This window comes from Haemorhous mexicanus, chromosome 1 (genome assembly GCF_027477595.1).
Source record: "Haemorhous mexicanus isolate bHaeMex1 chromosome 1, bHaeMex1.pri, whole genome shotgun sequence".
In the NCBI taxonomy this organism is placed as follows: domain Eukaryota; kingdom Metazoa; phylum Chordata; class Aves; order Passeriformes; family Fringillidae; genus Haemorhous; species Haemorhous mexicanus.
Window position 1 is genome coordinate 59,054,656 of NC_082341.1, and position 16,808 is coordinate 59,071,463.

Below are 16,808 nucleotides of genomic sequence, written 5' to 3' on the forward strand. Positions count from 1 at the left end.
TTGTGGGAGAAATAGAGATTGGTTTGCTTTGGGTTTTTTTTTTGGTGTGTGTGTTTTTCATTTGGTTTTTTAAAAGGAGCAGGAGCATACCTTGAAAAAATTGCTGAAGAAGTGAGTGTGAAGTCACAAAGGCTTCATTTTACTTGCCTATCTCATTTTTTACTTGAAATCCACAGTAGTTTATATATACACCTACATGCATTAAACCTAGTGCCAGTATTTTCTCAAAAAAAATTAAAAACTAAGAACTGAAAATACATGTTGATATATAAAAGTTAAACCAAACTCCCAGCTATGTATGGGTAAAGTGAGGAAGAGAACAGGAAACTTTAAGAAAATTCAGTACTCTTAATAGTGTTTGAAAGACTGCTTGTCCCTGTTGCTAAAGAACCCTCTGCTTCCTTTTTTTCATGCTGTTGAATGCAATCCTCTCCAGAAGCTTTTTATGAGAAAGATCAGTGAATATGAGAAAATGAATTTTTATCCCTACTGCATTCATTTTTAAACACATGTTTTGAGAAAAACAATGTGACACAATTTACTGTTCCCATGGAACACAGTCACACAGTCGATCTGTTTTTAATGTGGGCATGCAAGAGATTTTTTAAGAAATGAGAAGCTGATAATTGTTTGTAGTATTGGGAAGGTCTGTGCATGTAGATAAAGAATTACATTCTCCAATTTCATTTTAAGTGGGATCTCATTACTAGAAGATATAATATGTTAATTTGGATTAGTCAGGCATGACCTCCAAACACAGTTGAGTATGATGACAGTAACTAAACTGAGCTAGAAACTGACATATACAACGATTTTGCTCTGCCAGCTCTGAATTTGGTTTCTGACTTACATCAGTAAAAGCTTTTGTGAAAAACTTATCAAGTGGGTTTGGTTTGTAATAAGTGTCTGTGACTAATGGCTAATTAGTTCTTATGTTTTCCTGTCTTTCTTCTTCCAAGAAATAGTGTGGAAAGCTTATGGAAAACTAGGAACATGCCCAGCTCCATTATTTAGGGAAACTTCCTTTTTATATTTTTCCTATATGCTAGATTCAAACTTTAGATCACAGGATCTGTGAGATGCATGCAAAACAAGCATTATATGCATATGCAGGCATGATTTGGTGAAGGTGAAGGACATGCTAAATCTACCAGACTTTCCCATTGATATGAACTTTCCTGGCTCCTTCCAAGACGGTCACCAGAGCAGTTCTTAAGGGTGTGCTGCAGGCTCTAGCTGCCTGTTTCATGCACGTGCCTGCACATCATGGGAGGGGAAATGCAACAGCCTGGTTCTGTTCTCTGGTTTGTTTGCAAAGGGTGGGAATATCCAGTGGAGGTTTGTATTTGTCTGTTCAGTTCCTGCTCTGTCACTGTCCAGAACCATAGTGCTCATGTCTCCATGAAAACTGTGGGCTTTGGAGAAACGTTTAAGGAGAGATGTTTCTTCACTTCTGGTTCATACAGCTTTTCTGAACTCACAAGGAAGCAAAGGTGAAACTTTTGCTTGAAACTTTTTGAAACTTCTTTTTAAAGCTCTCTCTGTCTTGCTGTTCAGTTTTTCTTTATTAAATTTTGATGTGTGCTTTTCTCTTCCTTTCCCTTTTTTTTTCTTTCAGCTTCTTAAAAAGATTTTCCTGGTTTTCTCAATTTCTTGATTTGTAGTCATAGATATGCAGAATAACAGACTAATGTGACATTTTCTTGACAAAACCTGTGAGCTGATGCCTGATTTGAAATACTTAACATGATTGTGTTTTGAACTTTTTTTGGATTTCAGTTCTCCAGAACCAGGCTGGTGTGGGCCTCTTTGTAATGCATTTCTATGAGGTTTGTTTTTTAGTTTTAGATTTCAAGTGCTTGCCAGAGTAAGGCCATGCTCTTCAAAGACATGCAGAGTTGAAGTTCCAAAATGCTGTTCTAAGTGCAGTCAGTGCCTTGTTCATAAGTGTCTCTGACTTAGTCATAAGAGTGCACAGAGAATAAAACTGCATGAATTGGCTACCCCAATCCCTCAAATTAATGAAATACAGTGATCCTGAATTGAGCTGTGCAATTCAAAAGCTAGTCATTGCATTTGCCAGGAGGGAGGGCTCACATTGTTTCTAGGAATATTAGAGGATTACAAGATTTAATAGGAATTCAAATATGAAGTTTTGTTACAATACAGTATGTTCAGTTCCAGGCGCTCATCCAAAATGAAACGAAAAGCAGGCTTTCGTTGAACAATCAAAACAACAGAAACAGGGAAATCAGCAAGAGGGAAAGGTTTGGTAGTTTCCAGAGCCAAGTTTGCCTGCTTGTTTATTTTCTCCAAATTGACTTCAAACCTTTCTACTGAGTGTGGTACTTTTTCAAGGCAGAAGCATCTGCTTTTCAGAAGTGTAACACTAATTACTATAGCAGATAAATCCTGAAGCATGATTTTCTTTTAAGGTATGGCATGCTTATTTCTGCCATCCCAGCACTTCTTTTTCTAAAGCAAATTTATCCAGATTTTTCAGATTCCGCAGTATAGATAGTTTTCAGATGGCATAGAAATTTTTCTTATATGTTTGACTTCACTAAAAAGCAAATGGGCTTGCATAGGTTCTGCTTGACAGCTCATAATGGAAGAGGGAAATACCCACTACAGGGTGTATTTTTTTTCTGCTTATCTGCATAATTTTCTATCCTTTCATAGCTTATCCTGAGAGTGACAGATCTTATGTCCCTTGTGAAGATGCCTCTGATTAAAATTTGAAAATGCTTCTTAAGCACTGAAATGTGTGAAAGGATAGGGCAGTACTAATGCCATCACTGTGAATGCTAGCCAAATATTAAAATAATAAATGACTGTGGCATTAGTTATTACAATGTAATTGAGGACTGCCACTTGTCTTTCAGAACGAAAAGACAGATCTTTAGTGTTAATTTAAAAATCTGTTTTTCTTACAATCAGAATTCATTGAAAAAAGCACAATGAATCATGTATCTATGTGGACCCTTCTCTTCAGATAGAACTGTGAAGCAAGTGTGATACTTTAGGTAAAATTCTGATGTTTGGTCTGACTGCTATATAATGGTGAATTCTGTTTGTTTATTGTTTAACTAAACTTCAGCCTCTGGCATCCCATTCAGTTTTAGTTCTCTATCATGTCAAAAATCATACTTGTTTCATTTAATTTAAATTTTTGCACCATTTTAGATTGGTGCAAAAATTTAGTACTTGATCTGAAGTAAAATGATGTGGCACAAGTGTTACATATGAACTTGCTTTTGATTATTCTCATTTAATGTCACTGAATGCTGGAATCAAGCCTCAGGCATGTTTCTCAGAGAAATGTCTTGGAGAACACCACCTGGTAGATTTTGAGGGTGGAAAGGGGAAATTAATTGGGTTTTCGGTTTTCGATGCCTTTAAAGTACAATCCAAATGAGAAGTGTTCAGGGCAAGGTAGTCTTACTGATGAGTGAAACAAAGTTAACAAATGTGAAGAAACTGTGAGTGGTGTCATTTTATCTTTTGCTATAATGACTTCATTTTTCCTTCAGAGAGGCCGTTTTTAGGGAGTCATTGTCAAAAATCTGAGATGGCTTTCTTCAATAATGTTAGGAGAGAGAGGTAGGATTGGTTTTGGAATGATTTTAGCTCATTCCATGGAAAAGTGGTTTTTATTTCTAGCCATGTCAATCTAATTTCCTTTGAGCTGTCTTCATTGGGGGGTGACAGTGTTGTGTTTGATATTGAAATGCTGTGATTGGTGAGGTGCAGAGGTAGAACCATAGAATCACAGAATGGTTTGGTTGGAAGGGACCTTAAAAGATTGTCTAATTTCAACTCCCCTGCCATGGGCATGGACACCTTGCACCAGACCAGGTTGCTCAGAGCCTCATCCAGCCTGGCACTGAGCTCTTCCAGGGATGGGTGTCCACAGCTTCTCTGGGCAACCTGTTACAGTGCCTCACTACCCTCACAGTAAAGAATTTCTTCCGAATATCTAATCTGAAACTACCTTCCTTCAGTTAAAGCCATTCCCCCATGTCCTTCCACTGCATACACTTGTTAAAAGTGCCTCTCCACTTTCCTTGTAGGCTCCCTTTAGGTTCTGGAAGGCTGCTTTAAGGTCTCTCTGGAGTCCTTTCTTCTGCAGGCTAAACAACCCCATCTCTCTCACCCTGTTTTCATGGATAGGTGATCATCTTCATAGCCCTCCTCTGTATCCTGCTCCAGCAGGTTCACATCTTTCTTGTATTGTGGCCCCCAGAGCTGGATGCAGCACTCCAGGTGGGTTCTCACAGGAGTACAGGGGCAATCTGCCTTGACCTGCTGACTGACTGCTTTTGAGGCAGGCCAGGATATGGTTGGCTTTCTCAACTGGAAGCACACGTTGTTGAGATATATCAAGCTTCTTGTTCACCAAATCCCCAAGTCCTTCTTCCCAGGGTTGCTCTTGATCCATTCTTGGCCCAGACTGTACTTATGCTTGGGATTGTCCCAACGCAGGCACGGGACTTTGGATTTGACCTTGTTGAATTTCATGAAGTTCACACAGGCCCACGTTTCAAGCCTGTCTAGGTCCCTGTGCATGACATTTTTTCCCTCCAGCATGCCCATCATACAGGTTGGTTTTGACAAACTTGCTGAGGGTGCACTTGATCCCACTCTCCATGTCACTGACAAAGATGTTATAGTGCCAGTCTCAATAGCCACCCAAGGAATGCCAGTATTCTCCACTTGGACATTAAGCCGTTGACTACAACACTGTGACTAGCCAGCCAATTTTTCATCCACCAAGTGGTCCCTCTGTGAAATTTATGTCTCTCCAATTTATAGACAAGGGTGTTGTGTGGGACAATGTCAAATGGAATGCACAGGACCAGGTAGATGATGTCAGTCACTCTTCCTTCATCTGCCAGTATTTGTAATGCTGTCATAGGAGGCCACCAGATTTGTCAGGCGAGATTTGCCATTAGTGAAGCCATACTGGCCATCACCAATCGCCTTATTTTCCATGTGCCTTAGTTTAGTTTCCAGAAGGATCTGCTCCGTGATTTGTCAGGCACTGAGGTAAGACTGACTGGTTTGTAGTTCCCTGGGTTTTCCTTATTTCCCTTCATAAAAATGGGGTTTATGTTTCATTTTCTTCCAGTCAGTTGGAGCTTCAGTGGAATGCTACAACTTCTCAAATGTGGTGGATAGTAACTTAGCCACTTCCAGTTCCCTCAGGACCCATGGATATTTCTCATCATGTCCCATGGACCTGTGCTCCTTCAGGTTCCTTAAGTGGCCTTGGACCTTGTCGTCTCCTACAGCAGACAGTTCTCCATTCTTCAAATCCTTGCCTTTGCCTTCATTGAGTACCTCAGCCTTTTCCAGGTCCTGGGTAACCGGGCCTCCCATATCTTTCTTGAGAAAACCCACATTTTCCCTAGTCTTTCTTTCATCACCAGTATACCTATGGAAACCTACCTTTAATGCCCTTGGCCAGATCATGTCAGTTCTCTGGCTGCTCAGACAGTTTTTCTGTTTTTTCTTAGTCTCTACCTTCACCTTTTTAGAATGTACCTTTTTGTGTTTGAGTTTGTTCAGATGTAACTTGCTGATCCATGCAGGCCTCTTGAAATTTATGCCCAGTTTCCTCTTGGAAGGGGTGCATAGCTCTTGAACCAGGAGGAGACAATCCTTGAATTTCATCCAGCTTTCTTGATCCCCTTTTGCCTGCAGGGCTTTAAGCCCACGGCATTCTACCAAGGAGATACCTGAAGAGGGCCAGGTCTGCTCTCTCGAATTCCAAGGTAGTGAGTTTGATGTGCATGCTCCTCACTACCCCAAGGATCTAGAATTTGACTGCTTTGTGGTCACTGTAGCTCAGGCTTCCCTTGAGCTTCATGTTCTCCACCAGCCCCTCCTTGTTGGTGAAAACAAAATCCAGCATAGCTCTTCTCCTTGTTGGCTCATCTGTCACTTGGAAAAGGAAGGGATCAGTGTGTTCCAGGAGCTTGCTGGATTGCCTGTGTCCTGCCATGTCAAACAATCATGGGGAACTTCAAACAATCCAGATACTGGATTGTTTGAAGTTCCCCATGAGGACCAGGGCTTGTGACCCTTGAGGCTAATCTGTTTTGCTGTAAAGGCCTCATCAGATTGGTCTTCCTGGTCAAGTGGCCTGTAGCCGGCCTGCACTATAATGTCATCTGTTCCTGCCCTCCTCCCCTTTCATCCTGACCTGTAAACTTTCAAATCAGCTCCTCATCAATCACGAGGTAGAGCTCCATGCTTATTCACAGAGAGGACAACACCACCTCCTCACCATCCCTGCCTGTTGTTCCTAAAGAGCCCGTACCCTTCCATTCCAAAACTCCAGTCACAGGATTTGTGCCAGTATGTTTCCATAATGTCAGTAAAGTCATAAGCATACTTATGTGTTACTCAGGTTAGCCATGATATACTGGGTATGCTGTTATCATGGTGTTCAATATCTTATGTTGAATTTAAGTATAATGACTACACATGGGGCCCATGAAATGTGATAGGCATCAAATCTTCTGTTGTCTCTGATTTCTAGTTTTACATCTGGGAAATAGTTCTCTTAATACACATCACAGTTTCCCAATGGAAACCTCCTTTTACACATAGTATTAGGTAAAAACGCCCCCAAAATGATGCAGTGAGATATTTTAATATTTGGTGATGTTTTCCATGTGCGATATCAGACCTTTTGCCTATCGCAGTATGTCTTCCAAATGGAAGAGAAGTCAGAAACTGGGAACAGCAGCCGTGAGATGAAGAGGGAAGGAGGGAAGGAAGGACTTTCACAGTTTTGTTACAGAGATTGTAAAATCAGTTTGGCTGTTCTTTTAATATTTTTTATCAATTTTTTTTCTTTACTTTTTTCATTTGGATGTCCCATAGATTTGTGTGTGATCCCTTCCTTTTTTTTTTAGCACTTAAAACCAAGCTTTATAGTTGGCACAGCTGTCTCTTAGAGTGGTTAGAATGGTCACCCCATGCGGGTGTAGTAAATAATGTTGAAGTTTCAAAAGAAATGTCAAGCCTTCATTAAAACTTTAGGAATTTGAAGTTTAAGTCTTCAATCTCAATGGGGCTGATAGTCTTGGTTAAGATGTTTAACTTGGATATTAGAATATACTTTCAAAGCCTCTCTTCATATGTGTTCAGTCAGAGACTTGAAGCTGGATTGTCCGCATCTCGAACAAATGTACCACAGAAGTTAGCTAGTCAAGGAGTTTATTTGTAATTTTAGTCCTAGAGCTGATGAATAGGCAGCAGGAACAGCAATATTTGGCTTGGGGCAACAATTTTAAAGCTGTGAAGGGAGTGTATGAAGGCTTGAATGTAATCCCTTATTACATACATGCATACAGACTCTCCATGTGTATACAAACACATCTGTTTACCTGAGATGGTTCTTTCAGCACAACTCATTTAATCAGTCTTCCCCTTAAGTCAGAAGAAAAAAGAAGCAGTATGATCCTGCAAGCTGAGATAGTTGTCAAGCCCTGTGCTTTCAGCACTCTGTGCTTCCTCATTACTAAAGTGGAGAGAGCTATTGCATCTAGCAGTGTGAGACATTTCCGTAGAAGCTTGACAAACTGGAGAGCAAATTCAAAACGTTAAAAAAAAAGAAAAGAAGAGCTTCTTGCTTCTTATTCTGTATTCCACCTTACAGCTATCCTAGAAAACTTGCAGACTACACCAATCCAATGCCAGAATGAGAAGTACGTGGACAAAGCCCCTTTTAACTGGCACACATTAGGTGTAAGCCTCATTTATGTCTCTATATGCAATTACACAAATAGGCTTGTGTTGGAAGAGTGGGTGCTGTGTTCAGCTTATGTATTAACTTTCTGGTGAAGGGCCAAAGTGGGCAGTGTGTTTTCCCAAGTGCTCTGCTCGTGCACCTCATGAAGTCTCTTTGTAGGGAGATTTCCAAGTGAATCCAAACCCTGTATTTTGTGTGTTTTGTCTTTTTCTATTTGAGTCTGTGTATTTTCCTAGGTAGCAGTGGATGTGCTAAGACTGAAATAATATTAACTGAAGTTATAGTTATACAGTTGTTTGTCCTATATATGACCTTTAATCTGCTGAGAAGAACCTGGAAGTTTCAAGCAATAGGGTTCATGGGTTGAATTAACAGCACTGATCAGTCTGTATGTTAGTTTTTCTGAGTGACAGATTTGTACTTGCAACACTGAGATTTGATAGCTCAGTAATAAAATCAAACAAACTCAAAGCCTATTCTCATGGATTAACTGTGAGCCAGTCTCACACTGTAAGCATTATGGTTGATGTGGGATGTCTGCCCTGGTAAACTGTGTGTGGTTCATTTTACTAAGCAAGGTTTTGAAGGTGGTGTAATTTATACACACTGAAAACCTATAGCTCTTTCCAGTTGACATTTGTAACTACAGTGTGTCTGGACTTCAGTGAACAAAAAAAGTTGACAGTTATGAAACTGCCTCTCTACTTCAAAACATCTTTCCCACAGCAGGATTTGGAGACCAATTTTTAGTTGTACCACTGCTAATATTAGACTTTTTGTAGTAATGGATTGGCTCTTTCCTTTCAAAAGGTTTGTTTTAAACCTCCATTGATACAATTTAGCATGTGTTTAAGGCTTGAGAAGATTTTTTTTCCCAGTACTTACAGAAAATTCTCAGCAGTTCACTTCATTGATGTCCATTCGAGTGTCTGTTTTCATGAAAAAGCATAAAATGAGAGATTGGGTGAAAATGCAAAAGGGAATAAGTGGTTAGCAATGTTCATCTCCATAGATCTTGTACCTTGGAATAAACACTCACCATAGCTGAGTAATGTCATATAGACTTGAATATGCAGGATGATAATGCAAAACTAATTATTTTTCCATCCCTGTTTGAAAGGTAGTTAGCTTATTAATACTGTAGAATGAATATGTATTTCTGAATTTTTTTTTTTGTGTATGTGTGTATATGTATATATATGCCATTAGGAGAGGATTTCTTAGAATGTACTTAAACTATTTGGAGAAGTAGTTTTTATTAACTTTTCTCCTTTTGCAGGCTAATAACTTTGAGATGGTTAAAAATCATGTAACCAGAAGAGTAAGTAATTCTGTTTTATTTATTATTTTTTTTTACTTGGCCTGATTTATTTTCCTGCTTGTGGCTGCTTATTTGTATCACATCTTCATAAAGTATTTGTTGCTAGCCATTTTCAAAGTACACACTTTGGCTTCTGTACTGTGTGAAATTAGCTTCTGATTAGGACCATTAGTGTTTTTTTCCACCACTGAGTTTTTTCAGAAACAACAAAATGACCTCTGCATCCCTTGTTTTTAAATCAAGCAGGGGAGAAATAAAGGGAAATATTATAGTCTTCATAGACTCAATTGTATTTAGATGCCTTCAGAAAGTCAAGAGATTTTTTTTTCAGCAAGAATAATATTAATTCTTGTATTGTATTCAATATAAAATTGATCTTTTAGCTTATATTTGTTCTAGTTGCTATGCCATGTTATTTAAAAAACAAATTAGGTGCCACTTCCCAACCCTTTATTACTATGGCTGTAGTACTCCTGATAAAAGTAGTATTAATGACATTTATTGAAGTACAGTAGAACCCAGCTGTCTAATGTAGAAATTTCTGCAAACAGGAAGTAAAGCCCATTTCAATACTAACAGCACTTATAAGTATACTTTTAGCACAACTTCTGTAAAATAAATAAGACAAAAAAGAAAACTTTTTAAGTCCTTTGGAGTTACCTTTTAACAGAGATGTCAGATCTTGTAGATTTCTAAATAAATTATGGGAGATGCCTATAGTTAACTATCTGCTAGTAGGCAACTGTGATGCAGGTGTTTGATTTGCCACTGTGAAAATGAGGCTAAAATTTAAAAAGGGACAGAAGAAAGGATTTGCAAGATGCACATGGTCTTCACCGATTTTTTGTTCAATTTCAGACCAGATCTCTATTGCAATAAATGAGCATCTGTTTCACAGTGTTAGTCCTGTGTGCATTGCATTTCTTTTGTGATGCTGTCCATGGTTCAGGGCTGCAGGCTTCTGCTGGTGCCACTCTGTGCAGGGCGTGAAGAGTCCTGAGCCCTGACTACCTGTGTAGACAGGAGATGTTCAAAGAGGTTACGTTTGTATTAGCAGTATAGTTCATTTCCTTTGGCTGACAAGAAATGTTTTTCTGCAACCAAGGGTATCTCAGTGTTGTACTCTGTTTCAGTAAAATTAGAATTATTTCTAATTGCTAGAATATATTTGATATTGAGACCAGCTAAAATGTCTAGTGATGTGATTGTTTTACCTTTCAGTTCACTGTTCTCCTTAACTAGACAAATTGACTAAAATTATCAAATCAGAAAAGAGCATACTTCTTAGTTATTTGCATATGAATAATTGGTTTTGACAGCTGCTTATAGTGAAACAAATGTGAAGCAAAATAGTGAGATCACTCTCTGGTCTAGTTGCTAGTTGGAAGTTTTTAGCATCTTTGTATTACATCTGAATACTTTAGAGGGTTTCCTGTTTCTGCTGGTTGTTGCACAAGCCAAGATCAAACATTTCTTGACTTTTTTGTTCTGTACATGTAATAGTTTGTGCACAGCCATTTTAAATGCAGCTTTAATAGCGAGCAATGTTTTTTCAGCTGTGCCTTTTGTCTTACTGTGTTTTGCATTGATTACTACTTGACCATTAGCAAGCTTCCTGAAATTGTCAGTAGTTACTTTCTATGGACCAATATATTCCAGGAGCAAAGGTTGACATGGATAGATGTGCAGAAGAAAGGTCCAATCTGAAACACAGACGTCTGTTTGGAAAAGAGAGAGGGTGTAAAGCTGCGAGGCTGGGCGATTCACAGAATGCTGTCCCCAGACAGTGGGGCTGGATGCAGCCGTGAGATGAGGCTTGGATGAGGCTTTTTCACGTCTCATTCTGTGACTGCAGCACACATCCCATCTGTGTGGTGCTAGTGGGAGGTGCACCTTTCTGTTCTCTTCCTTCTAACTTTGTGCCATGCTTGTCCTCCTTTTTTTTAATTAACTAAACTGGAAGAAACTGCTTTAACAGTTTTTTGTCTCTGGAATTGCTTCTTCTTTCTCTTCTCTCCTTTGCTGATTGTTTCATGGCATCTGGTCCAGGAAAGAAAAACTCTCTTGCTTTTTTCTGGCAATGTGTCTGCTAATGGAATATTTCTAGTGTCAGCTCTTACTGCTTTATAGGAAAGGTGTGTAAACATCAGCCAAGGCAGTTTTGCCTCGGTTGTGACACTACCTAGAATTCAAAATTTTGTTAGCTTTTTTCTAGTGTTCAGGGTAGCTCTGAGGCATGGATAGCACATTCTTACTTAGGAAATCAAAAGTGCATTTTCTTACATTTAAAGGCCTTCCTCATTGAATGTTATTTTATTCTTAATATTATCATATTTAAAACAAATAAATCAAACTTCTTGTTTCAGCTAAAGGCTAGCAGAAATGATTCTGTCACTTTCTACTCAAAAATTGTGTGCGCATAATCTTCTGTTAATTAACAGGTGGTCTAAATTTGTGGTGAAAGTTTTACTTCAGTTTTGATCATTTTCATCTTAACTAGGTCTGAGAGAAACTCAGGACATCCACTTTGAAGGCTTTTCCTCTGCTGCCAGCTCTTTTTTTTTTTTCCTACTCTGCTCATAACTATCTCTTTAGAGGAAATAGAGCACATACATAAAAATCTTTGTGTTAGATCCCACTTGATCATGCCATACAGAGCCTCACAATGTGGTAGGTGTGAGTTAATGCAGAAACCTTTACACTCTGCTATGTCTGTTGTGCTTAATTACATTGCTTGTGAATAGTGCTCATTCAGGAAGCTGTTTCAAAGCTCCAGCATAATTATGAAACTCTGCTGCAACTGGAGCTGGAGCACATACATTATTTTAGGCAGTTGAGGCAAACTCCTTTCCTAATACTTAAATTAGTAATACTTACATATGGAAATACTAATTTCCCTCATAGATTTGTAGTGGAACACAGCCATTTAGTGTTGTCACAACTCTGATTCACCCAGGTAGGTGTGCAAAAGACAATAGTGCTGATTAGGGCTAGGTGCTAACCTCGCAAAGCTTTGTGTGAACTCCTATTCTTGAGATATTGTAGAACTAAGGCTTCAAGAAATATTATTTTCTCAAGAAATATTTTCTAAATAATATGCTCACATTTAGAAAATATTATTTTCTAAATGTGAGCATGTATACCTGTAAAATTTTACACTAGGACACAATTATACCTCATTCCCACATGAGTAATGACTTCACATGCATTCATTATTTTCTTCTAAAGAGTCCTTAGTAGCAGAAATGTGCTATGTGCCTTCTCTCTGTTATGAAAAGAGACCAAATAGACAGCCCAACTGTACAAGGAACTTTCAGGCCATGAGCAGGGCTGTTTTCTTTAATCTAAGTAAGTTGGAAGATAATCTTTCTGCCCTGGTTAGTTCCTTCTTGCCCTGGCAAATTGGTAGGTAGGACTCTATATCCAAGGGCCCAACACACTTCTTAAAAATTGAGGTGGACTACAAAGCCCTACAGTGAACTTGTTTGGGAAGCCTGGCAGTTTTGGCTGAAGTGGTAAGAGCACCCATGAAAGAATGATGAGAGCAACTTTGCCAGCTGCTAAGAGAGCGAGAGACACAGCAAGCTGGGATTTATAAGTTCTGTGGACATTGCCATTTGCAAGGGTCACATCTGTCTGGATTCCTGCTGTTACAGCAGGGGAGCAGATCAGGGTTTTTATACCACAGTATACAAAACAAAACTAAATTTGCTCTCAAACAAATAGCTGCTTGCAGTAGAAATAAATCTCTTCTGTGGAGTCAACTAAAACAATATTTTAAATTAGTATTCAGTATTTACTACAGGAATTGATACACAATAGCATAGAGATATTTTTATTTACAGAGCATGAATATTTTCTGCACTTGGAATCATTCTAAAGCCAAAAGATTATGCAAAATCTGTTTCTCATCCAAAACATGTATGCATGTTTCACTGTGTCAGTAGGAATTATGGTGAGCAGTCCAACGATCAGTGTAGTTCATTGCCCTGTCTTTTTCTGCAGCATGCTGGAGTGTATAGAACTGTTACACTGTGCCTTGGAATAGGTTGGAGAATTTCTTCTGATTCCTGTCCATGGCTTGAGGAATGAAAATACATCACAGATCTGGTTCAAATGCATTCAGGTATCTTGCTGATGAGTCTCTCTCTTCATATTTTTATTTATGCTTTTTGAATGGTGAGCAATCACACAGAAAAAAAAGTTTCATAAGATGATTAAAACCTGTGTAAAACCAATGTAATTTTATGCAGATTAGCTAATCAAATCCTCTGTTGCTTATAGCACCATTAAAAATAGGCACAAATGAAATACTTATATTTGAAGTAGATACATGTCATTCTTTCAAAATATCCTGATACCTTTAGGTTACAGATTTGTCATTGATTGATATTTCAGATAGTTTGTTTCTACTCATTGATCCTTATGCCTGTCAATGCTTTGATTCAAGAGGGAGCCCAGGAGAAAAACAGATGAGCTACGTGAATGCATGCCAGATCTTGTAGCTCTGAGTTTGCAGTAGTGCAGTTCCTCAAAGGAACACATATATGGTTGATGTACAGCTGACTCAGCTCAGTCCTTGAAACCAGGTTTTTTTATATTCTGCTGAGATAATTTTTAAGCAGATACTATATCATTCTACTAATACTATTGTATTGTCGTTCAGTGCCAGCAGCTGGGTCTTAGAAAAGCCGTTGCTTGATTTTTCATTAAGCTTCCTTAGTCTGTCCTTGATTCAAGTCCCAAAAGGGGCAAGTCATAATCCCACGTAGGATTTCTAAGCCCATGTGTGGCCCACATATCTAATTTTACTTTGGTATTGGAAACTAGTAGGTAGCATATTTGGTTTTTGACTTACTTTTCCAGAGCTGTGTAGTAACTCAGTGTACTGCAAAAATGCAGATGAATTTGTCTGGGGCAAAACTGAACTCCCTTCTCTGTTGGGGTTTTTCACGAACAGGATGGGACTGCTGGGATATGATCCTTGAGCTTTATTGCATCATCAGCCTCATTACATGATTAAGACAATAGGAAGATGGCAACAGCTCATATACTGCCAGCAGCAGCCAAAGATTTCTTTGTTACAGAGCATTTAAGAAAACTTTCTAGCCAATAGCATATTGCTAAAGCTTACAGACAGTTGTTCTAGCCAGTCACTAAAAGCACATGTACACCTGCTTCACAGAATGCTTGCTTGTATGCTTTCTATTAGCAATACACAATACACCATTATTAAGCTTAAAACGTTTTACTGTCTTGCTAAGCATAGCATTGCTTGCACTACTTTCCTGCAGTCTTAAGGTCTATCTTAGCCAAGCCTAAAACTCAAGCTACTGTTTCATGTCCTTGCTTGCTGTACTATTGTAACTTTTTCTACTTTCAGACTTTGCAGCTGCAGCTAGCTCTTAAGTTTTCTATTCTTTCTGTTTCTAAGGCCTGCTTTTACAGCTTTATAGAAATCTTCTTACCTTTACTATTTCCCACTTTTCCCTCTCTCAGTACAACTACAAAGAAACTTTCTTAACTTTCTAGTTTATTAACTACTTTGCGTTACATAGTTGTATTATAATAAGTATTTCTTTTTGCTTGTTTGAGGCACTTATCTTGCTTGTTTTAAGAATTGCTGTTTACAGTACAGCAATTTTAATGCTGTAAAAAATTTGGTCTACTCAAAGAACAGAAGTCAAATCTGGTAGTAGTTACTATTTATTGTTCTAATAAGTCTTGTTCATTCTAAGGTCTTAATTTAAAACCTTCATTTATGTCTATACTTGCATCTACTATCTCTGTAAGATCTTGAGAACTTTCTGTGATTCTATTTCATACATCTTTCTCTTGTATGATGAAAACTTCTTTGATAGTTTTGTCTATCATTTGTTGCACATACTGAAGTATATAAGGTACTATTACTAGTATTGCCACTAAAACTACTAACACATATAAACTTATTTTACAAAGTTTCTTTAACTAAGGTATAAAGCTCTGTCTTTTAAACGAATTATCTATGATCTACTGTCTTCTTTGATTCGAGATGTTAGATCTTTCAGCTTTTGTATGCTTATGTGAATGAATTCAAAATGGTCAGACGGATTAATATAACACAATCCTTCAAATTCCTCACAACCATGTCTATGTGCCAGTAAAAGAAAATCTGTTCTATTTTGAAGAGTAGTATGTCTGACACTGCTGACATCTATTTGCATATCACTAATTGCAAAAGTGGCATTGGTTTGTTTACTCAGCCAACATCTAACTCGATCTAACTGTTTCACTGCCTTGGCAGAAGTAAGTTGGGATAGAAGCAAACCTGCTGAAACTCTTTTCACAGCTTTCTAGGGCCTAAAATCACTGTTTCAATTTTCTTCATATTGATGGGTGAATCTTTTTCCTCTATGTTTTTTCTTAGTGACTGTTTTAGTACTAGGTGCTAGCACACTAAGTTGTCTAATACTGCATGGACTACGTTCAAGGCATGATGGAATGCTTTGCTAAGCCCTATTTCCACAAATAAACAAATATCCTTTTGGTAATTGTCTTGGATATTGTTCAACCCCCTGAAGTCCACCCCAGCTATCTGAGTAATTACACCAAAAGCTCTTGTTTCTATAAGCAGGGTAATTGGGACTGACATTGTATTTCAGAGGATCGTTGTCTTTCCAGTTGCTATCTAAAAATGTAAGACAGAAATCCATTGTTAAGGAACTAAGAATCTTCAATTCCTGGGGTTCAGAAGGTGCTTTAGGAAGTTCTTTAGTCTAAATGTCCCAATTAACTACAGGATTGCTCCCGTTGGCAACTTCACCTGGCTTACTATTGTTTTTGGTCAATGGATCATAATATATGGGCATTGGCTAATCTTTTACTGGCACTCTGACTAGACAGGTTGAAAAAGGCTTTTCTGGATTTGAATTGGACCGGCATATGGTATCTGAGCCTGCTGCCTTGGCTAAGGTCACCCAGAGATTTGGTTTTGGTTGTTCTACAGGCAAATCTGCACTGCAAGAAGCAATTAAAGCTAGCCATCACCGATTTTGCTCTATACCTTTCATGAGCTATTTTTTGGCAAAACATTTTCCCATATATTTCAACTCACAAATTCTGCTTTTGTTCCTTCCTAAAGTTGCCTAAAGACTAAGCGACTGTTTTTAAAAAGTGGGGTTTTTGGTGTTCTTTCTGTTTCTAAGGCCTGCTTTTACAGCTTTCTAGAAATCCTCTTACCTTTACTATTTCCCACACCTTCATCCTTTGTCCTTTTCATAATCTTTCTGGCTCTATTACAGTGGACTTTAGCCTATGAACTGTGTAAGCCTAATAAAGTATGTAAGCCTACTGGCTGTAACCCAGGTTTCCTTATTCTGTTCTTGGAAAAGTTGAAAATTATCATCTAGCTGAGATAATGACTTTTTTTACAGATTTTTTTTTTTGCAGGCATTTTTTTTTTTTTACTTGATTGTCTCAATTTCTTTGAGAAGCCTTCTCAAGCCTTTCAGCATAGGACAGGGGATGCAGATTTAGCAGAAAGGTTATTTCTTATTGCTTCTATTTCTGGACTTGTGGAAAAGTTGTCTCAATGCCATCTCTGTGCCACATGGTGTGAGGTGGCCTATGCACGATCTTTGTCATGTTTTTGCTCTGAAGCTGTGAAGTGGCTTAAAGTAAGATTATAAAGGTATGAGACGCTGTTTGCTGTGTGGGACAAGTACAAGCTTGCTGTTTGAGGCA

At 38.3% G+C, this 16,808-nt stretch overlaps 1 protein-coding gene across 15 annotated transcripts in view; it reads left to right on the forward strand.

Annotated features, from left to right (window-relative positions):
• The window catches only part of TNS3 (tensin 3), a 210,936-nt gene that overhangs the window by 76,415 nt on the left and 117,713 nt on the right, over nucleotides 1-16,808 (forward strand). For 10 of the 15 annotated variants that reach the window (XM_059850645.1, XM_059850682.1, XM_059850654.1 and 7 more), the window contains one exon: nucleotides 9,045-9,086. The exons of 1 other annotated variant lie outside the window; for it this stretch is intronic. In XM_059850645.1, coding sequence (XP_059706628.1) covers nucleotides 9,060-9,086 — 27 coding nt within the window. In that variant the 5' untranslated portion in view covers nucleotides 9,045-9,059. Of the gene's footprint in view, nucleotides 1-1,344; nucleotides 1,494-9,044; nucleotides 9,087-13,091; nucleotides 13,213-16,808 lie in introns of those variants that run through there. 4 more of the 15 variants (XM_059850621.1, XM_059850629.1, XM_059850592.1 and 1 more) reach the window with 4 other exon arrangements.